The 24,539-nt window shown below is 28.3% G+C and overlaps 2 protein-coding genes across 2 annotated transcripts in view; one reads left to right on the top strand and one right to left on the bottom strand.

The window, feature by feature from the left end:
* Positions 1 to 4,763: 4,763 nt before the first annotated feature.
* The window catches only part of LOC107169318 (uncharacterized), a 40,741-nt gene continuing 20,965 nt past the window's right edge, over positions 4,764 to 24,539 (bottom strand). Inside the window, exon 3 of the mRNA XM_089229687.1 lies at positions 4,764 to 5,133. Coding sequence (XP_089085813.1) covers positions 4,981 to 5,133 — 153 coding nt within the window. The 3' untranslated portion in view covers positions 4,764 to 4,980. The remainder of the gene's footprint in view (positions 5,134 to 24,539) is intronic.
* On the top strand, positions 11,203 to 14,908 carry LOC107171686 (KRAB domain-containing protein 2-like). Its single transcript, XM_089229685.1, has 2 exons — positions 11,203 to 12,352; positions 14,103 to 14,908. Exons 1-2 carry the CDS (start codon positions 11,413 to 11,415, stop codon positions 14,153 to 14,155), a joined length of 993 nt encoding a protein of 330 aa, XP_089085811.1. The 5' UTR covers positions 11,203 to 11,412; the 3' UTR covers positions 14,156 to 14,908.

The following is a 24,539-nucleotide window of genomic DNA, read 5'->3' as shown; positions in this document are numbered from 1 at the left end:
AATAAAAAAACATCAACTGACTTTCATAAAATGAAAAAAATAAATATTATAGTGAGCATTAAACCTTAAATAACAGAATGACTGGTCTAAGCTGAGATCTGCCGTCCAAATCAAATATGATTTTTCAACCTATAATATTCTTAATACACTGCTGGCAGTGATAAAATCAAAAACGGAAAAAGTTGGTTTTTCAGTTATAAGAAAAACTAGGTATACCTATAGCAACGCGAAATCTTCGTATTTTACAAAAAATATGCAAAACATAAGAATTACATTTTTTTTTCTTGAGAATTTTTAATTTTGAACGTTCATCACGTTGGTGAACTCTGAACTTGACTAAAAGTTTAAGTTTCATGTTAAAATAAAAAAAAATTCAAAACGCACGTGTTACTGAATTCTGAAATGCACCTACTACATATTATTTTGAGTAATTGCGAAACTTGTCGTAACTTCACTTTGAAAATGTTCCTGGACTTTTGTAAAATATCACATAGGAGCATGCAAACTTACATAATTTTACTTTTGTATATTATAATGAATTTTCGAACTTTTTTACAGGTTGAGGTAGTTCTAAAATGTTTGATTAACCTACCACCACACCGGTTTTATATTAGCACCAACCGCTTACACTCATTAAATATAAAAATCTTGAAAATCAGTTACGTTAGATACAATTCGATACATTATTTTGTTTTCGAAACACTGACGAGACGTTGCAGCGTCTCTCATATAGGTAAGTCCTACGTCGTCAAGTTTGATTGTTGAAGAGGTGCCATCGTTAAAACTGTTAACTCAAAGCTCGTGTATTTTATTTATTTTTGTATTGTGTAGTGAAGTGGACCCGTCAGAAGACATCTGGTACAGCTGTTAGGCTGCTCTTTGGTGGATCGCTTATTCAAGAATGAGTAGCTCGCACGCAAGAATTCAAGTGACACAATACTGACATTGTACATCATTTATCTTATATATTATAACTTATAATTGAGTTTAAAACAATAATAATTGTCACGGTTAAATTTGCAACTACAGTGGCAAAAAAATGTTCACACTTTATTTTTATATTAACCATATCACCTTTTCGGTATCGAATACATATCTAATAATATATGACAATAAGCAAAGGTATAAAAAAAGCAGTGAGTTTAAAATCATGCAATTAGCAACCATAATTAAATAAATTGACAATATCATTGTCAAATTTTGTGTTTGATACTTAATTTAAGCAATATGAATATTTTATTAGATTTTGAACTTTTTTTTCGAATAAACAATATGTTGCTTGATTAATTCAATCAGAGTGTGCGAGTATCGTTGTATTTAAATTTCGATTCATTGTCTACACTAAATAATACCCAAATTTATTAGATTTGATACCTAGTTAGGTTATTCAGATATGTGTTTTGTCATTCGAATGAATAATGGATTATGTCGAATTGTATATCAAATTATGTTCACATTTTATACCTCCGAATCTAACGTTTCACTAACCAAAATAAACCGTAGAGCAAAAGAGGTTTCAATTTAAAATTGTTTTTATTTTAAATTTTCATGAATTTGATCCGGAAACGAAATGCAGAAAAGAGCTTATCTTTTGATAAGAAGCCAAGGATATGATTAAACTTGTATAATATTATATAAAACAACAAAATACCTACTGTTTTCTAAAACTATTTAATAATTAATTTTTTTGATACGAAAAATAAAAATTGATAAAAATTAAAAAGAATTAAATTTAATATAATTTTATAATACGTAAAATTACATATTTTAAAACACAATATGTGTAAATATTCAGTTAAACCACAGAAAAGTAGTGGCGACCTCTATTATTACACTTACAACATAAATTGTATTTATGGTTATAAAAACATTTTATTGCTTTATTATTTTTTTTTTTTTAAATATTTGTATTCGTTTACATTATTTAAATCCTTAGGGATGAGTTAGAAACTCGACTTATTTTGTCATATTTTTGTTCATGATTTTTTAATCTAATTGTTTTGACACTTCGAAATATTATATTTACCTCCGGGCATCATGTAACCTCTCCGATTTTATTTCATGTATAATATACTCCAGTTAATTTTTTTTTTATTTCAAATAGTTAAAATGATAATGATTTCAAAGTTCATAATTTATTGCGTTTAAAAATTTGAATAAACTGCAATATCCATCCAGTTTATATACTGTATAACATTATTTTATATTTAATTTAATCGTCATATTTTTTAAGATTAATTTACCCGATAATGCCCAAGCTCGATATTGAACTTTGATCAATATTTTATTTATACATTTAATTGCAATTAATTATTCCTCCCATGATTTGAAATAGACCTGCATTCGAGTACAGCATATACATCTATAATTAATTAATGCATTTGGTTTAATCTGTACTTTTTTAAGTACCTATTGTAAACTGTATAATGACCCTAATTTTTTTATACATTTTTTTTCTTTTGCTTGTGGTCGTGGAGTAGTGAAAACTATCAATTATTGTATTAATAATGATTTTGTATGTACTCGTATTTAGCATTTTTTATTTGTGACTAGAAATTCGCTGTTTTCAGCCTTAGTTGCTTCCACTATAACTTTTTTTATTGCTAATAAAACTGTTTTGCCTTTTAAAGTGCATTTGTCTGTGGATGCCACTAGACCTATTCACATAGTTTTTTTGATAAAGTATGAAAGTTCTTCAATTTTGTATGCATATTTTATACTTCTTCCTTCAACTACCGAACGGACTTTTTATCATATTTTATTAATATTTTCGTTTGTATTTATCCTTTTTGGTTTGTTACTTAAAATATACTGCAGTCTCCGTTTCCACTCTTACATAGTTTTACTACTTTATTTTTTACTTTTTTTAAATGTATTTACTTGTGAGTGCATAGATGCGTGTGAGATTGAAATATAATGAACAGAGTTCCGTATCAGACGTAGACAAATAATTAGCACTTTAACATTTTTAATTTGTATGTTTTAAAATCAATGAACAATGAACAAAATATTATGATATAATATCATTAAATCGTATAGAGTTACAAAATATTAATAAAGTGAAATATGTTATTTTTGCAGTTAACATGGTACACTGATTTTCTGTGAACCGTGTTTTGTTTTGAGTTTAGACCCTTAAACTCGAGATAAAAAAAAACATATCTACGGAGATTTATTATTTCTCATTTAATTGATTCTATTCCGTTGTTATTACACTCACATTTATCATCATATAAAGTTACGTTATACTGTCCAATTTGCAGCTGTTATTATTTTTATGGACATAATTTGTTTTGTATTTTCGTTTTATTCAATTATGTTTTCGTGCGTATAAACGCCCTCGTACATTTTAGAATGTCGAAATTTAATTTTTTAAATACGTACAATCTGCAACGATGATATTATTTTAAATTTCTGAAACATTATAAAAAAAAAAAATGACTGATAAAATTTAAACTTCCTATTTCTGCTTCACTTTTATGTTTTATTAAATAATCATTAAATAGAATTTGCTACGCAAAAGATGTATTATTTCGCATAGTTTACATTTTATCACATAAGGTAAATATTTATATGCATATATGTATGTGAATATTTTTAATTAAATGCATATCTTAACTCTATAATACAATTTCAATTTCGACAATAATTTCATATTATTATTGAAAAATTTTATAACTGCTCTTAATTTTTTCATAAAATAAATTAGATTTTGTTAAATGATTGTATTACGTGCGTTTATTATTCAATTATTTTAGTATATTCATAGTAATTAGTAGGTATTAAAATATTAGTATTAATAGTATTGAATAAATACAAATTTCACAATCATTTTTAGTTTAAATTTGTTACCTAATATAAAAGCCAAACAATTTGTAATGAATTATTATTATTTAAAAATTAAAAGCTATCAAAGTCATTTGGATTAAAAAATACAATCAAGTTGTTAAAACCATAAAATTGATACGTTTTGTCATTTAAGAACCTATTGTTAGTGAAAATTTGAGTAAATCTAAATTCCTGAATCAAACTGATAAAATAGAAAAAAATCGAACTCTCGTAATCATGGAATACATTTTTGATATTACCATCAATCATCAAGTTACGTTAGTCGTTCTAAACCAATATCGTTTATTATTTAGTTCGTATTATTTATTTTATTTAATTTGAAAATTATTATTTAATTTATTCATCACTTTAATGATTAGGTATTTTGAATAATACAATTTAAGATCGTAGATTATACTTAAAGATAGCTTAGTGCCTATTTGAATTATAAATTATCTAATATTTTAATTATTTTTTTTTAAGTTGGCCCAATCTTTTTAAAGCAAACTTATGTGTTATTGAAATCGAATAATTAATCAAACGTTTTATCATATCATTATGATGATAAATGTGTCAATTAATATTAAAACCATTGTAAACAATACAAGTTTTCAAACGTTGAATAAAGCGTTATAATTCATATGTAGCTAATTAATGTTTCTCATATTATTATTCAGATCAATGGCACACATTTACAGATTGATTATTTTATCTCTAGATGTTTGGAAAAGATTAAAGGTTAGGTAACCTCGTCTTTCAATAAAAGAATCACTCCGGAAATTTTTTATATGTCGAATGATAGATATACTTTGCCCTCAGACGATTTTATAATTATCTGGTTACTCGGATTCCATACTGTTATGTCTAATGATTTGTCTACCTTATTGTTGTGTTATCATGTATAGTATTATACATCCTCTTAAAACCAGTTGGTATTGATTTCATAGTTTTTATTAACATAATTGTACAGTTTATTTTAAATTACGTGTAAATCCATAAATTAAACGTCAATCGATAAATGTAGGACGAATAGAAATATTTTACATGCATCTATAGTAAATATTAAATAATCATGTTAAAGATAAACATTTTTTTTTCTTTTAAATACCTAAATCTATATTGAATAAATTAATATACATGAATAACAGATATTCACGAATTGATCGACGACTTATAGTAAGTAGTATCGTAAGTTGAATACGATTTTTCTTCCAACGTATCATTGTAACAGTCATATCTTCTGTATTCATCGTCGTCGGCTGATGAACACTCTTTTACGGTGTTGTGTGCGTTATACGGCCAAGTCTGAAATACAAAAATTTGTAATAAATATCTTAGCGACCAAAAAATACGATAATCGTACTCGTACTCGGCATCTGTCGGTGATTAAGTAATTATTGCAAATAGCAATATAATGATTATTGATTTGCAGGTCAAATATTAACGAAAATCTTCAAATTCCTAACGAAACAATAGGCATTTATGCTAAAGAAGTTTGTATCGCCGCAGGACATTCATTATAATTAGTACGAAAAACAATCTCAAACATTTGGAAATATGGTCTTTAAGCATACTTATTTTGAAAATTCCAAAAATCTGGTATCGGATAAATGCATTAGGTATTAGAGGAAAAAAATGGGAGCGATTATGTTTGGTGAATCAACGTGTATATCGAATATAAAATAATACTATGTTTTCATCTTAAATTTTGCTATACGATAGAATCGGAAAAAAAGTTGTTCTTCTAAGCCTTAGAATCTAAGGTAAAATTAATATTATTAAGACTAACACAGATTCAATAATATAATGATCGTTTTTTTTCCAAATCTTTTAATTTTAGTGCAGCCTGGACGGCCTATGGCTGATTGCTAAATACTGGAGATGAAATTGATGACTATAGGGAACAAAACTTAAATCGTAATACAGTAAAAATACTAAATATTCTAGTCCATACATAATAATAAAAAATTACAAATATGCTTTTAAAAAAGCAGGTAATTGGGTGACACTCTGCTGTAGGTAAAGTAGGTACGTAACAAATGAATGGTGTTAAATATGAATTCAATAATAAAATAAAATTGTAAATGAACTTGTTATTTTTTTTTTACACAAATATTTTAATAATTAAAAATATTACATGATACTATAAATAGTTAAGCTAAGTAAATTTAAAATCCGTAACTAATATTTATATTTATATTAACAAATGAATAGCTTCAAACATTTTTCTCGGATAAAATTATTCCTTTTCTAATTTTTTATTTAACTTTATCTTACATACAATCCAAATCGAATAAACAAATATGAGTATACTAATTTCATTAAAACAACTTCCAATAACTATATTATTATCAGTGATGAAAATTTGTCACTAACACTAGCCCATTACAGTATCTACATAAAAAATCAATACGTAAATATCTGTTGGTATCGTGCAAAAGAAAATAATAATGAAACCTTTTTAATAGCTAAAACCTTGACTTTAAGTCAAATTTTTATTTAATTTTTGATGAAATAATAGTACAGGTAGTGTAGGATTCGAATCAAATTAAATTAAATAATTTTTAAATTTCAAAGTAAAACATTTTTTCTTTTATAGAAAAAATCGTCGGTTGTCGTTTGCGCATCACTATTGTTAATTTCGACATTTTTTGTTAAACCATTGCGCATCGTTCGATTTTTGGGTTATACATCGTTTGCGCATTAGCCGTTTAAAAGGTCCTATATCATTTGCGCATCATTATTATTCAACAATATAAATTAAAAAAAGGTGTACACTCAAAGCGCTAGTTGTTTTCTAACTTTGGTCTTAAAATCTCTTAATAATATTTACATAATATTAAATGTTCAAATATTGCATAGATATATAATGTGATACTTAGTATAAATGTAATGTTTTAGAATTAAATTTTCGATTTTTGATGAATATTGTCGAAATTTGAACTTAAAATATTTATGTGTTCATTATTTTTAGTTTTAAGTTTAAAAATCTTAAATTATTCGCATTTGCTATATATAATAATTAATTGTTATACATCATGTAATACCATTTTTTATACCCTTTTATTGTTCAGAATATTGATACGCATTTGATGTAGGTACGATAATTTGGAGCAGGTAAATAGACAATGCGCAAACGAAGTGCGATATTTTTGGACAGGTAAACAGACGATGTGCAAATGATATACGGCCGAAAAAATAATATGAATTGTACAAAAATGATTTCCCTTACTATCGAGATAAAAATTCCTTTTTTTTTTTTAAATACGAGGCTATTCAATTAAGGTCGGCACAAACTTGTCGATGAGTATCTGAAAAAAAAACGTACCCACATCCTGTCTACTCGACAGACATTAAACACATTTAGAAATCGATTCAAAATGATATTATTGTTATAAACACGTTTCGAAAATACCACGAAGGAGACTTGACCTGCGTTTAATGCTTTGTTCGCATATTTATAATGCGCTTTTACAGTTTTACCACCGACAGACGGACGCACATCCCATTGAAGTGGCGGAGGGTAAACAACCATTATTAAAGCCTTGGACTATACAGACCGAAGACACACAGCGGTACAACCATAATGTGCAGGATAACATTATATGAATGGATATTTTCTATATTATATTAACAAAATAAGGGATCACGGTCCGGAATGTGCAATATGTGAGATAGACTACTTTTATGTTCTTGTAATATATTTCATTGATTGGACACGGCGTCACAATGTATAATAGGTTCGTATAACAGCAACCACAAAAAAAATACAGCCATGTTTTTGCCTTACCAAACATTTTCTCAAATTTTTCGAGTATTTTTCCGGCTAATATATTAATGTCAACTATCAGTAATTCTGCTAAATAACACGTATGGGCATTTTTCTAGTGACTTTAATAATATCAAACACATGTTTAACTCGCTTTAATTTGATAATATTAATTTTCTCAATAAATTATTCTTAATCATTGGCTATCAAATATTAATTATATAGGGCAGTATAAAATATGCATCTCCATTCTTATATAACATATTAATACAATTTATACATGTATATTTATAATTTTAGTTTTTTTTATTTTTATTATTATTAATTAAGGCTATATAAATTCCTATAAATTCCTAGCTAGAATAGCTATTTAAGCCTACTGATATATACAAATGTTGACAGTTTTTTTTTTTACAATTTTTCATTCATACATAATTGCGATATAATAATAAAATATTATTTTAGTAATACATAGCCAAATAGACATTCGAATAATATTATGCTGACTTGTAGCCAGATAAGCCAGTATACTGTATCGCACACAGACCTTATACTAATGATGGGACATATAAGTAGTTACACATGTTGACGATAATATACTCCGCCCCACAAACACCAAAGCACACTGCACATGTGCACTAGCGACGCATCCATATGTGCAATATTATACGATTGCTGTGATAATTTCTTCTATTATCTAACTATTATTATTTTTATTATCTCTAATAGCACACGATTTTACTTTCTTACATCAATTTTATTTTAATTGATTACTGATCTCCGTTATACGAAATCTGAAGTGGTGGCCAAAATTTATACTTACAATTTATACAACTTCGTAAAATACTGAAATCATGACGAATTTGTGAATAGCAAAAATTGCTCAAAACACGGGAATTAAATCCTTTGGCTCAAAATTTTACCCTCTGCATCGATGGTCTGGACACGCCTATAACGTTGCGTGATAAAATTATTATACATTTTAGGACTAACACATTGGTGAGAACCGCTTTGTTAGTTAATAAGTCGAGATATCGTACAAATTTAAGTAATGGTCAGAATAACAGAATTACTCAAATTCACTGTTAGATCAATGCAATCAGAGTTAAGCATTTACCAAATAATGTATATTATACATAGTTTTAATAATAATATTAAATCGATTTCGATGTTTTGTGAATAGGCGCGATCCACCTGTTGACCACTCTATATTATATTTATACAACAGCACAATATACCTATTGAAGCGCGCAGGATTGACGCCATTTAACTGACGCAACAACAGCGATATGTGGTCGGGTGACTTTAACGACCCATATACATGTATTGTACTCGTAATGATATTGTGATGGCCGGTCATAGTGTATTGGATCAGTATAATTGTCATATTTTGATCACTAAGCTGTCATTCAGAAAATGCAATTTGCATGCGCTCTATTTTAAGTAATTCATAAATAGGGTTCGTGACTTTTTGCATTTGCATGTTTTTTTGTAGTAGTCGTAGATTATTCTTGGCAAGTTAAAGTAAAGTTAAAGTTATAAACTTGTTATATGAAATGGAAAAATTAAATATAAAGTTTGAATTTGCATATTTCATCATATTATAGAAAAACACATGGGTATTTGAGCAATTTTTAGCATATTTGGGAATATTTCACATTTTTATATTTTTATAAACGTAAAATTATCGGGAAAAATCATAATTAGATGGTCGTATTCTGTCGTATCTAACACATACATCTATTTATGATGATAGTATCTTGATCAACCTTTATATCGACAATATCAACAATTGTATATTTGTGGTATATGTACCTACCTAATTTTTAGATTTTCATTTTTATAATTATAATTAAAAATATACTTTATGCGTTTTTCAAATACAAAATAAAAAGTTTGCTGCGTATTTTGATGATTTTAAGCGCAACAAGTTCCAAACCCTATTCATAATTATCATAATATAGTAACATTTATATGATTATGACCGTTGTTTGATATTTATTGCATTATCATGTTATTTAATATATGTGCTAAATTGAACAATATTATCAAAAATATGCATATTTTTACTAAAAAAATGTATTTCTAATTTTATCTGATCGACGATTGGTTTATTAACATACCATTTTGTACAATTTCAAGTGTTCGATTTTTTAAATTTGATTGGGATAAATGTTAATTTAAAAATTAATTTATTAATAAGTAATTTTTTGTACCTACATCAAATATAGATAAAGTGACATTCATAGGCAGCACTTTCCGGGAGGGGGCAAACAATTAATTACCATAACCCAAAAAATGGACTTTCATAACCAAATTCTCCCAAAATAAAATTTCAACCTTGATTTTTTTTAAATTACATTTTTACCAATTTTGACTCCAGTAAAAAATAAAAATACAACCTAAAATATTAGATATTTCAAATTAAAAACGATTGTATTTTATGGTATGAATATTTGTCTTTTTAAAAAACTTGGTTATATACGAAGTACTTTTTCTTTTTTCAGACATTTTAGAAATAAATAAAATTTGAAATACATAAATAGTTATGGTTTCATCAAATTGTTAAAAAAACAAGTGCCATTTATTTAGATTTTTACACACATTTGCAGCACATATTGAATCTTCGATCGCTTGAGAAATGATGAGAGTCTAATATTGAAAAATTATATAATTGATAACGGAAAAATATATTTTGAAATTGAATTAGTTTACTAACGTTTACCGAGTTTGTTAATCTGTACTTATTACTTAACTGATATCCTCTGATCAGTGACTGGCGTTGTATATAGCGCTAGTAAAGTAAGTACTAACCATGTTTTCTAGATGAATTAATTTTGTCAACAATTATTATCATTTTATCAATATCTAAACATGAGTATAATTCTAATATTCTTCTTAATCAGCTTCAAATTTAATTTGGAATTCCAAAAACTATTTTCTTATATTACATCGGAAATTAAAATTACTAATGGAACATTAGTAATTTTTTTTAATTTTTTTGGATACGGGGAGGGGTCAACTTCCCCCCCACACCCTAATCGCCACCTATGGTGACGTTAAATAATAGCTTAGTCCCATGAATTACATTCTCGTCAACGATAAATAAAATATACAACAGGAAGTCTTCAAAATCAAAAAAAAAAAAAACATTAAGGTATATTTTAATACATGGGTACTTAAAACTGCGTTTTAACAGTTTATAAATTAATATAACTCGATATTTAAGTTCAAATCCACTTAACATTGTTCATTCAAATGATAAAATCAACAATATTGAAGTTCTTGGAAATAAATATTTTAGATTTTAATACCTACTATTGTACTCAAAATGAATCGGGTCTTTATGGTATGGGTATAAACCCATATTAACAGCTGGTAGACGGATGTCTATTGTATTGACTTAATGATGACATGGGTGGACGACAGTGTCAACCACGAACTATATGCGCACCGGAGACGCTATATAGAACCCAGCAGTTCAATATAATATAAGTAAAGACGTTTTATCGAGTCGCCATCGACACACTAATGGGTAGTATAATGTGCCACACATTATAATCGCATATTAACCTTCGATATATCGGTGGTGGGTGGTCGGGCTATCTCAACTAACAATAAATTGGTCTTCTATTGTAGCAATAGATTCTGGTGGGGCGTCGCGTCGTATCGGTTATCAACGGCCAAAGGGCCAGTCGTTCAGTCGCAAACGATTCGCGTACGCAGGCAGTTCTTCCACACATCACGTGTTTCGGTCAACGTAGTGTGTTCCTCTATAGCGTCATAAACGTTAAACAGCTTTGCAAGTTAATATCATGGAGTGGCAGACTAGGGCGAGATTTAACGAGATATGGCAGATTATCGTTGCCAGTAAGAGACCCGGTAACAAGGCGAGTTTAACCTACTGCGAATATCAGGAACGACTCAATCGGGTTCAATGGCTGAAAGAGGAATCGGAAGTAGGCGAAGTGTTCTTAACGGCAAAGGATCAGCGATTACTCATCAAGTATGACGTAATAAACGTGGGTGGTCGCGATTGGTTGGTCCAACCACAAGAAGATGATGTATCCACCAAACACCTTTTGTACGTGACCAACGACGAGCTATTCGACGTGTTGCACGAGGCGCACCTGGAGACCAATCACGGTACCGAGCAGCAGATGATCAACCAAATCCGGCTCAAGTACTGCAACGTGACGAGGGAGGCAGTTATGACGTACCTGGAACTGTGCCCACACTGCTTCAACCCGAGACAGGACCTGCAGATGCTCGAGGAGAGTGCGATACCGCCGATAGTGGCACCTATGCCACCCTTTCCTAATTGCGTCTATGGGAAATCGGTCTACTTCGGAATGATCGACATGCAACGATGTGCCCGCGACGGTTACTCGTACATCTTGGTCCACTGGGACGTCGGCACCAGGTTAATCCACATCCTACCGCTTCAGAGTATGAGTTATGTGCACGTGGCCATCGGTTTGATGGAAATTTACTCGTCGTTTGGCATGCCAGATTTTCTTGATGCACCGTACGATATGCCGTACATTATTTCGGTGGTTAATTATATAAAATCCGTGTGGCATAGTGGAGTTTCCATCAATCTCAGGACTGAAGACGACCCAAATGCATTAAACAGCGGCGCTAATTTGGTATTTTCAATAATGGAACCGTGGTTGGGAGACGAAAGATTTATACGCAACTGGCCATCGGAGATCAAGCACACACAGTTCATGATGAACAACATGACTTATTCGGGTAAGAACTTATCAGCTACAACCTTGTATCTTTGTTGCCAATAGGAACTGAAAATTAGGAACTTTTTTGTTAGAATATATACAGGGTGATTTTTTTATGAAACAACACTCATTATTTAAAAAAGTATTGACTTTTACATAGTTTCAAGTTGTTAAAAAACCAACGCTTTTATTAAAAAATTATATTTTTAAATATTTTTTTAAGTTTTTTACTTTTTTGAATGGCAACATAGTTTTTTAATTTCATATTCCAATGCAGAATATTTTTCTAAAAATTTTGATACATAAAAATCGAATTTAGGACGAGTAGTTTATGAGTTATAAGTATTTTAAGTTTTTACAAGCCGAGTAGTGGACAAACATTTTGCGGGGTAACCCCGTACCACTCCACTCTGCCAATCTAAACTTTAAATACCTATAACTCATAAACTACTAGCGCTAAATTCGAAATTTTAACGTAATATTTAATAAAAAAAATAGCTTTATTAATTTATGAAATTTTAAGTATAGGTTACCATTTGAAAATCAAAAGTTGATAGTTGTTTATCTGATAAATATAAGGGTGAAAAATATAAAAAAATTAACAATTTAAGAAGAGTGTAAATCTACAATTTCGAAAAAAAAAAGTCAATACTTTTTTAAATAATGAGTGTTGTTTGATAAAAGAATCACCCTGTATATCATATATGTATGAAAACATTATGGCAGGTTCCCTCTGAATATTATGTTCTTATAGCAATTAAAAAAATATCAAAAATACATAGACACATCGTATTGATTATTTAAACGAATCGCTATATTTATTTATTCAATTTTTTTAGTTGTTTTGTTTTATTTCACAAATTACTATAAGTGAAAACTTGAAAATTTTCGCCCCACAGTAAATTATTATTTTCTAACTACTCGTACAATGAAATTTTCAAAGTATTGATTTTAATTTTAATTGCTTTTTTCCATAGGAACGTACCTAGTTGGTAATAATCAATTAATTTAATGTATTAACTTAAGATTTGATAACTGTGATAATAAAGTACCTACATAATAATTTAATATAATTGTATTGTAGGTTCTATAAGTTATTATAATATTGTAAAATATAAAATTATAATCTATGTTATAATAATAATAATAATAATAATACAATTTAGAGTGGGAATTTAATCGATTAATTACGTCAGGGAAAAATATTACTTATCAAAAAAGCATTTTTTTTTCATATGTTATTTATTTCAGTTAGTATTTTATACCTATTCACGATTGCTTGGTAATGGAATTATTTTCAGTAGTTTCATAACTAATTTACAATTGAGATTGTTAAGCCGGTTACTTTATTTAACGATTAATCGTCAAAAATCGGAAATCGATTGTGAAATTCCATAATCACCTAGCATTAATAAAATATAATAAATGTGATTTTTTTTCGGCAAAAATGAATTTAACCTACAGTATTGTATTTCCAATGAAAATTAAATTTCTTATAGCAATATAGGTACATAATATGTAAAGTAGAAGTCCAATGAAATTGAATACCTAAGAGCCGTGGTACTTTTGATATCATTTATAGAGCAGAATGACTTCCCCGGGTGGTTTATGTCGTTTTTGAACATTGACTTATTTTGTTAAGCATACTCAAAGTGCTTCATTCTACATAATTATGATTTTACCCAATACGAAACCCTACAGGCGACTATTTTAATTAGTTTAATAGATTTACCAATTTTTCTTCTAACATTTTATTTGCTTTTATATAGACCCGACGTCACAATTTGGTATCAAAATTTCGGATTTCAATCCATCGATGTGATTGATCATTTGGTGTAAATTCCATCAGAAACATCGGAGGCAGCAGACGAGGACCACTAAACTAATTGCACTACGGCGACGTTCTCGTTCTACTTTTAAAAATTGCAACTGATCTACACACACCATCGGATGAAATTCATACACTTATTTTTTATATATCACTAATTAATTATAATATATACTTCAAAAAAAACTAATAATTTTATTTGCATCATAATATATCCGTTTTATACATTTAATGTATGCATACACACAATACATAACATAATTGTATATAAATGTGATAATATACTGCTGTGATTGACAGTTTGAAGTCCCCCAGACTTTATTTATAGTTTTAAAAGCAATAAACAATCTGATACATAATGGTAAATTTTCTCGTGTACTGCTCAAGTTTTAATTAACGATAACACATATTACAATTGACATAATATACAATATTCATGTATTCAAACGCGGATCTAAAATGGCTAATCCCCCACCTATATATATTTTTATAACATTAATCATATATTTATATAATAAATAGACCATAAATCTTAAAAACACACAGCTTTAAAACATATAAAACATATAGGTAGGTATACAATTTCTTGTTGATACCTACTGTTTTTATTAAATAAATATCTAGAATGTTATCTAAAATCAATCATCTAGAATGTAAATTGTGAAGGTATTACAATTAAAATTTTATCATATTTTGAAAAAAATATATGACACTCCAATCTCCCCCTCACCATTTTAGATTTCTATATCAGCGTCTATTTATATTAAATATATAATTATTATATCGTTATATAAAATATTATAAATATAATAAATACCGAATTTTAATATTTTTTATTATTACCTCCATTGTATACATTTTAAACATAGATATCATATATGTTAAGTAGACTGCAAACTGTCAGTTATTTCAACCAAAATTAATGTGATTTTTTTTTTGGCATTGTGTTCAACTACCTAAATTCTAAATATTAAATCGAACAATGTTTTTCAAGTTTTCAAAAATGTGCATATTATAATTAAAAGGATATAACATAAAATTGTATTTGGTTATTTTTTTTTTTATACGATTGTTGTTTTTTTAACAACTTTTTTGTAATATTTTTCAATCCTCATTTTTTTAGCTGTACTGAGTTAAATTATTAAAATATTTATAAACAAAATAAGTAAGTCGGTGGTACACTAAATATGAATAAGGTAACGTCCAATGATAAAACAGTTTAAAACTGTGAATTATATTCTCATTAACAATTAATGAAATATACAACAGGAAATACTTCAGACGAATAAAATAAAGTTTTGATAGTTTAATATTGTTTTAATGCTTTAGAAAAATTGAGTTGATATAATATGACTCGATATTAGAAGTTTAAATGAGCTTAAAATTGCTTACGTTTTGACTACTATATTGCACAGATTGTAATTTTTTTTTTATTAAAAATAAAATTTCCATCATAAACAGTAAGATTTAAGTGTTCAATAGGTATACAAGTGACATATATATCTACATCGTTGGAGAGAATTGTACATATTACTATTTAAGTCTTTTGGCTCAGAGTTCGTATTTTTGTTACCGTAATAAAATAAAATAAGCTTTTTTTAGATCCCAACTTCAACTGACGAAATTAATATAATACCCACGTTGTGCTTATATAATATGTATATTAAATATTATTATGTTACAAGAACTCGAAACCAGGTTTATTATTCGAAAACAAATCAACAAGTTCGTGCGTTTTAAGCAGAGAAGAAAAAATAAGAGCAAAATATTTATTTCGTGTAGAATATCTTGCAAAATAAAATTATGAAAAACCTTAGCCCATAGGAAAAATAATTTTCACTAAAAGGAAAATAATATACACAAATGAAAAAATGTCTGGTGCACATACGTAGGTACATTGCATATTATAGGAAGGTATAGGCAGGTAGTAGGTACACAGTTACACGTGCGCGTACAAATGGATACAACACAATAGGTAGGTAAGTGGGTAGGTATAGTGGACGGTGGTAGGGTAGAATAGGGTAGGTATTCATATTATTATTATTATTATTATAAGCACTCTGATCAAGCGTTAAGGTTACACGTACTAGCTGCGCACGACACAATAATATTATATTTGTGAAGTATACAGTGTTACATAAAAATATGAAGAAAAAAAATAGATGCTAGTTAAACGTATGACAATAATTTTGAAAATTTAGTGGATGGTAAATAATTTAAGAAATAAACTCATGTCAGAAAGTTTTTAGAAATAATATTTTGAAAAAGTTACCATAGGTTTTTTTTAGATTTACTCAAAAAAAAAAAAAAACTTATATTTAAAAAAGATTTAAAAGGTAAACTACTTGAATTAGATAAATGTTTTTACCGCCGAAATTAATTTAAACAATTTAAAAGTTGGCTATTTTAAAAAATGTTATGTATAAATACAGTGCAAGTGTTATTAATTTCTTATAACAAAAGTAATTGCATTTATCAGTTTGATCTGTTCACCGAGTGTATACGGACATACAGTGTAATTTGAAAAGCTTGATCGCACCTGTAACTGTAAAACGCAAAGTTTATGTTTTCATCTATTTTTAGTTAAGGCCGTTGAGTGAACTTCGCGGTTATCCGTTCCATCGAGGTTAATCATGATGTAGAATAAAACCGAAAATGGACTTTCTGTAGAATACGAATATAAGACAGATATAGGTGAATACTTAAAATTAATGTACCATATATGTACTATGTAAATTGAAACTTCCGTTTCTAGATCAGCATTTAGTCAATTAAAATATTTGTTTGATCTATAACCGCTATTCGGCCAATGAAAAATTAGGAAGATTTATAAACTATTTAGTTGAAAATTATACCAACAATTATAACAATTATATATTTCCACCTCGAGTTTTGACAATTGTAAGCACTTATGTTTGTAGTACAATTTGTATGATATTTATGTAATTTATAAAAATCTTTTCACTCAAAATTAAATTTTCAATTTTATTTTCCGCATCCAAATGTTTACAATTTCATAGATGTAGTGTATATTTTTACCTAATTCTTAAATTATTATAAGAATATCTTGTATATAAAGACCACATAAAAAAATATTCAAAACAAAATAAACGTATCCATATAAAAAAAATTAGATACATGGCTATAATATCCTAAATGCAATATAATATATGAAAGTATTAGCTAACAAATTTAAAAAAATTAATTTTACTAATTAATTTGAACATAAACTAAGTACAATTCGATTAATAATTGTAGATTCTACTATAGTAAACTATTATTTATTACATTTATTTAGTATAATAATATTGTAATAGATACATAAAATATAACTAAATTAGAAGTAATATTATACGACCATATACAATATAATATTTACACTAAGTTCGATAATCATTTGGAACAATTTTGGAAACCAATGTATTTACACAATAAACGTTGAGACCCCTAGTTGTAAGAATTCGATGGGTATCCACTACCTGTGTTTTGGAGCCAATTCGATCGCCTACAAAAGAAGTAGCTACCTACCGAACTCCACGGGATACTCACTTTGATGGCTTACAACAATTTAAATATTAGAAAATAAGGTCCTTAAAATAAATATATTGAAGCCAGTAAGAGCAGCAATGAACAAAATAGATATTAAATTTGTATAAGTAGAAGTAAAATGCAGCAAGTATTTCTGCACACGATATAATAATTGTATGTTTATTTTTCCGTTGTATTGAACATAATTTTAACTATTGATAAGATAAGTTGGATATATTTTATGGGTACATCCATTATTCCAAATGTAATTAAAAGAGCTGCAGAAATTAAGACATTAGATTCATTATCAAAATTATCAAGGTTATTTTAGAGACTCGAATCATTCGACATTTAGATATTTATTTAAACTATATTATGTATGATACGTTTTTGAATGACTGATACAAGATTACAAAAATGGGAATTTTCCGACCTACATATTAAATAAGGTGTTAATTTACAATTATTGCAAAAGTAAGAATTTGAATACTAAATTAATATTAATATTAATTCTCTATTAAAAGAAATCGTGGTGGTGAGCATACTTGTTGAATCAATCTGTACACAATTATGTTACATATAGGTAACTGTTTTAAAAAGGTAACAATATGAATTTAACAAACTTTAATAAATGCGTCATTAAAATAAAAAGTGATGGTGAGCCACAAGTGTAGTGAATCACCCTGTACATGGGTTATGTTGCATACATATAACAGTTACCGTTTTACATAGGTATAAAAATATGTTTATTGTGTGGTCCCTGTTGCACCCTAGCCGCATACTTACACGATTAGAAATCATACGAAAAAAATGTGCTATGATATGGCCCATTTTAATCGCTGTAGGGCATTATGGGTGAAACACGATTGCGGACGCTCTACCTTTTTTGCAACACGACTGCGGACGACCACTGTATGACAAAAGGTTTTATTTTGCACCCAAAAAATGACACGACTCCGGACGAAATTTATTGAAACGTTGCCAAGTTGTGCAACGCAGTCTAACGAGCCCAACGATTATCAATTTAATGATAGGCTTATCGACTATCGTTTGAATGGCTAGTGAGCACCGACTACAACGCGGTTTAAGATATTAGATCATATTATATTATATAGCTAATAATAGGAATAATAATAATACAAATATTAATTATGATAATTGACAAATTAGTTAAAAATCAAAAAAACAAGCGCTCGAAAAGCAAAATTTATATTTATATTTTTTTCCCTACGTAATTATAACTAATTGTTTTTAAATATTTTAATATGTTTTTGTGATTTTTATAATCATCATAGCTCTGAATCGTTAATTTAATTCTATCCAAATCTTTTTTAGCCACCGATTTTTCTCAACCTTTGTTTATTGATGAAATTATTGTCTCAGTGTCTGCTTGAGTTTCTTTTAAAACCGATATAACTAAATGAATCGGAGGATATGTATTATGAAACTGGCTATGTATGTTCGGTGAAAACTTTCTGCTCCATTAGTAGTTCTTAAATAACACTATATAACAGAACACTATAACTACGGTCTACGAGTGTGCAGCTATTACTGCAGTACCTATTTAACAGAAATGACTTGTAACTGCAAACTACATATTTTGTTATTTTAATACGCTCAGAATTCCATTTTCCCACATTATCGAAGTATTATTTATAAATTTGGCAACATGTGTCCGCCATCGTGTCATTTTTGGATGTCCAAAAATCTCCAAAAAGGTAGCCCTGATAAGATCCGTCCGCAGTCGTGTATCACCGGGCATTATGATGTACCTATCATAAGTCAGATAAGTTATAATATTATACGTTATGCATAGTATTGCGTTATGCTAGTTTGATGTTTTATTTATTTATTTTATGCATAATAACTATTCGTGGTACGAGATAAAATAAAAAAAATAAAAAAAACAATGAGATGTGGGTTGCCACAGTGAGCCTAATATTAAGAGAAGCGATGAAAAATAACAGACCTTTCAAAAAAACGTATTACATCGGAATATCGTTGGCTGAGAGTAAAAAGGTTCTATGTCAAAATATCTTATTTTACAGAAATGCATTTTTATGGTTTGTTAAAAGACGTAGAACCTTTTGCTTTGTGTGTCTATTTCATTACAACTCGTATCTAACTAATTTCCAGCTTAAAATATGCGCCACTAAAAACTTATAAGAAATATTTGAAAAAGTAAATTTCGAAAAAAAAACATAGAACCCATTTACTCTTAGTCTATTTGGATCTCTGAGCCGGGGCATGATTATCAAGTACTAATTACAACGTTAATTTTTTTTTAAATCGGTAGACATACGTCATGTAAGCACGTGTTGTCTACGGTGGTTTTTTGCTTCGCTCGTATCACACCGCCGAATTCGTTCCGACACGTCTCGTCGGTTGTTTTTATTTTTGTTTAATATTTTTGTTTTTGGTCCATCCTCCACCTCTTCCCCGCCACCAACGAAGACGACACGATTGACACACCTTAGTCGCACTGCCTTCGTCGCCAACGTCGAGGAGAAGAGACGTGACAAATTGCACCTGTCTGACGACCATTTGTCTTTTTGGCCCCGTCCCCATTAGTCAAATACGACTATTCGTTGTCATCGTCTTCGGTGGTATTTATAATTTTTTTGAAAATCCCAGCCACCACTCAGCGGCGTATTTTGTTTCGTGGTCATTACATCATATTCTTATGTCCCCGTTCAAGGTCGTAGAAATCTACTTATTTTTCAGACCAACCGAATTGATGGCTCTTCGAGTCGAACGGAAAAGTGTACTCGTACGCATTACTGCATTAGTGCATTATGTTTATTATTATTATATTACACGGATACATGACGAGCCGCAGTGTCACCATGAGGGGGAGGGTTGGTTTTCGAACCTTTGGTCCTGACTCCTGAGGCACGAGGAAATATTATATAAACAAGCAAATCACTGTATGATATAAAAAATATATATATATTAATAGTATAATATCATTATTTATTATATATACGTATATATTACAGAGTTTGTTTGAATGTTTAATTAAATTAAATATATAAATATTAAATTATTTTTTTTTCAAATTAATTAATAATAAAATAATGTAATCTATAATAATTATTGATTAATATAGTTATACCTATTTAGATTTGATTGTGAAAAAAATATATAATACCTTTTTGCTTATCATCATTAGCATACGATAGTCTATAATATTTATTATTATTATCTAACAAATGGGCAGATGAACTACAGTGTTATTGATAACATGGCAATATCATTTAGAATTAATTATTGTGCGATTACAAGTTATGAACCTTATTAACTTTGGTAGAAAATAAATTATATATATTTTATATTAATAAAAGATTTAAAAAAAAAAAAAGGAAATTAGGGCCCAAAGTGTTTTACTGAACCTGTGCTTAAATATAGTTATTTGATGACACTGATAGCTAAAATGGTTAAGAGGGAAGGGGAAGTTATAAATCCTGCGAATTATAGGTAGTAGTTTTTAGGGTTGGATTGTAAAACGATATAAACTCCGCTGAAACTTATTTACCCGAAAAAATTGGAAATTCCACGGGCAAGTTTTCGGTTACTCGAAAAAACATGGCAACTCTACCAATATAGTAGGTACATGGTACATCCATAGATGACAAATTACAACTATTTTATAACTATAGTGATCATTATTGATTTTTATTTTAAGTTAAAAATATGTTTATATATATATATATATTATATATATATATATATAATAAATATAAATACATATACAATAATAAAATACCTATTACTTACATAGTGTCACTTTTATTTCAAGTAAAAACCAGAGGAATTTACATTTTTTCAGGTAAAAACATAACTAGTGGAATATACATGAAAAAATTTTAAAAAGGTCGAAATCGACCAAATTAACACAACGATGTAAAATAATTTATGGCTGGTTTGTACGAGTACACAACAAAAACACGTATACATCAATATTCGTAAATTTTAACCTATCTTATAATTTTCCATATAGATACTGATCGTTACTGATAGTGAACGTCGTAGGAGGTTTCTGGTAGCAGATTGTATATATCTGGTACTTTTGCGAGGTCAAAATTTAAAATTTTCATTATATTTTTAAAAAATCAGGTTTGATGGCGTTTGTTACCAGTAAGTTCGAAAATCTTCGCTTTGTTTTAGTTATTTTGTAGACATTTCGATAAAAAAAAAAAATGACAATTTATTCAAAAACCTCAATAAATTAATGTAAGGGTCCTCATAAGTTAACAGTATAGGTATTTAAAAATGTAGGTGCCTATAATATTCAACGAAACTATACCCACTACTAACCCACTTAATTTTTTCATTTCAAATTTCTTAAAGTGAAAAAAAGCATTATGTCCGATACAAAAACGAGACTTTTTTTCGTTTAACGAAAAAGAGTGATTCTGACTTATTCCCATCACGCGCCCGGGCGGGCCTGCCATACGTTATTGCATTAAACTTATCATAAAAATAATAATATATATGTGACACGTGAATGTACATGTTACTCAAACAAGTGAACAAAAACAACTCGTCGTCCAAACGGTAAAATGGACCTAATTTTGTCTCTCTTTGTATTATCATTTTCTATTTTTCTCAAAAGAATGTTTTCAAAACTAATGTGCACTAATTCTGTTTTCTTTTAGTATGCCGGCCAAAAGTCCAACAAAGGCGTGAAAATCCGCACTTGTAGGTATTACTGCAATGTACCTATTAACCTCTGATATAAATTTTGTTTTTTTATCAGTTTAAAAAAAATTGTTTGTTTTCGCTAAAATAAGTGTACTTAGCGCGATCGTAAGTTTTGATTTTTGATCTTAAGCGCAGATAAATAAAATCGAAATTATTACGTCGTAATAAATTTCAGTGATTACGTATTCCTTATGAGTTAATGATTTATTAATAAATTATCCAACGTTAGCACGTCGTCTGCAGATACGAATCTATCGAGATAAGTAATAACATTATACCGATAAAACAGTAATTAAATTTCTGTAAAAACGTCAATAAATACGAAACTTCCGTGTAATATAAAAATATAAAATCATATTTGGTTGACAGTATTTTTTGCAAACTTATTTTTAACGAGAGATAACTTCTGACATAAAAAAAAATAAAGAATTTTCATCAAATTTTCAAACGTTTGCTTTTATTATTCACTCGTATTTTATAGTATATTAAAATATATCGCCAATAATAAAAGTGTTATTCGCTTTACATTTTAATATGAAAGTACGGCAAACGACAATGAAATTGAAAACTGTCTGAATTGTGGTTTTCAAGATCGAAGTTTATTAATAAAATTAAAATTTAATAAAACTTCACTATTTAAAGAAAATACATGCAGCAACGTCTTCACATAAATGATTTATGAATTATGTGAGCTCAAGGACACATACAAGAAAAACGTTATGGTCTTAAAGGTTAAGCAAATTAGCAAATCTTGAGTCGACTTTTCCTTGATTAAATTTGAATATTATAGCTTGTTTATGTTTAATGTATAAATAATTGCCTACCTTAAACGCCTTATAACTAGCGTATATGATTTTCTTTGATAATTTTTTTAACATAATATCCAATTCTTGTATAAAACTATACACATATAGTGTAATCATTACAACTATTTAATTTTAATGCTAAAAAAAAAAAATGAAACTTAAGTATTTTATGCGTACTAATTAATTTTAAAACTAAGAAATTTCAAAAAAAAAATTACATGAACAGATATTATATATATATCTGTTTGTGTTTACATTAAAATATGATACTTTGCAGTTTTCGTATACATATATAGTTTCATAAGATTGAAATGGATTGAATTCAGCAAACTCCTTTTTAATTTTCAACTTCATAACTAATAAAATATATCATACACAATTTTTGAAAACATTTAAACATAAATCATAATTTTGGAAAACAATATTATCCAGTCAAAAACTCAATAAACTATTTTGAAATACATGTTCTTAATACTTAGATACCTATAATTTGATTTTAATTCATAACTCAGGAAGTAAGTTCCCGGTTTTTCACTCCGTTAAATAATTAATACAACCAGAAACAGTGTGTGTATGATAAACAAGATATCAACGACATTATATATTATATAAATTAAATACTCTAATTAATTATTATATATTTATTATTTAACTATAAAAAGAAAACGTGTTTAAAATTCGACATTAATTGTATTTTATGATCGAAGTCAGTTCCGACAAATGTTTATTCGTGTACGGCGTTTGTGAATAATTACATTTAAATGTCGTGTGATACGCAAGACGTATGTGTACGAAATACTTTAATTTTGTATATTTTGTAACAAACAAAACCCGCCGTTATAGCCACCGCGCATGTGTGCTGAACGTGTAAACATTAATTCGTTTTTAAAAGGTCGTGGGAACGCCGGCGGTGATAAATACCCCGTGATGGGTCATGACGACGAAACTGAAAAAAAATAATAATAACGTTTCCGAAATGGGAGACATTGGCGTTGGCAAATAAAAATAATATTAAATGAACTTAAAACGGTCCAAATTCAACCACGAACAGTCAAAAAACAAACAATAATCAACTCGCGTCTTAAAACGATTTATTTAGATATTCAAATGTAAACGTCGTTAATTCTCAAACACATATATATAACATTAACTATATAGTAACTATACTACAATACAGGGTGTCCCCCCATGGATTTAAACAATATCTCACGAAATAATGGAGATACCGAAATTCTGGTTTTGTAATAAGACTCACGGGGATAAGAACTACAATTATTTCATTTTTAAATTTATGTTTTGGTAAAAAATTTAAAAAATATATTCTTTTATTTTTTAATTAC

The sequence above is a fragment of the Diuraphis noxia genome, unplaced genomic scaffold (genome assembly GCF_037042655.1).
Source record: "Diuraphis noxia isolate RWA-SAM2 unplaced genomic scaffold, SU_Dnox_SAM2 contig0005, whole genome shotgun sequence".
Taxonomy (NCBI): Eukaryota; Metazoa; Arthropoda; class Insecta; order Hemiptera; family Aphididae; genus Diuraphis; species Diuraphis noxia.
The sequence above is the reverse complement of the archived record's forward strand: the minus strand, read 5'-3'. Positions and strand labels throughout refer to the sequence as shown.

Bases quoted from the DNA above. Each gene is read 5' to 3' on its own strand.
- LOC107171686 (XM_089229685.1), top strand. From the start codon at position 11,413: ATGGAGTGGCAGACTAGGGCGAGATTTAACGAGATATGGCAGATTATC. The intron at 12,353-14,102 runs GTAAGAACTTAT...GCTTTTATATAG, and splicing joins GAACAACATGACTTATTCGG to ACCCGACGTCACAATTTGGT.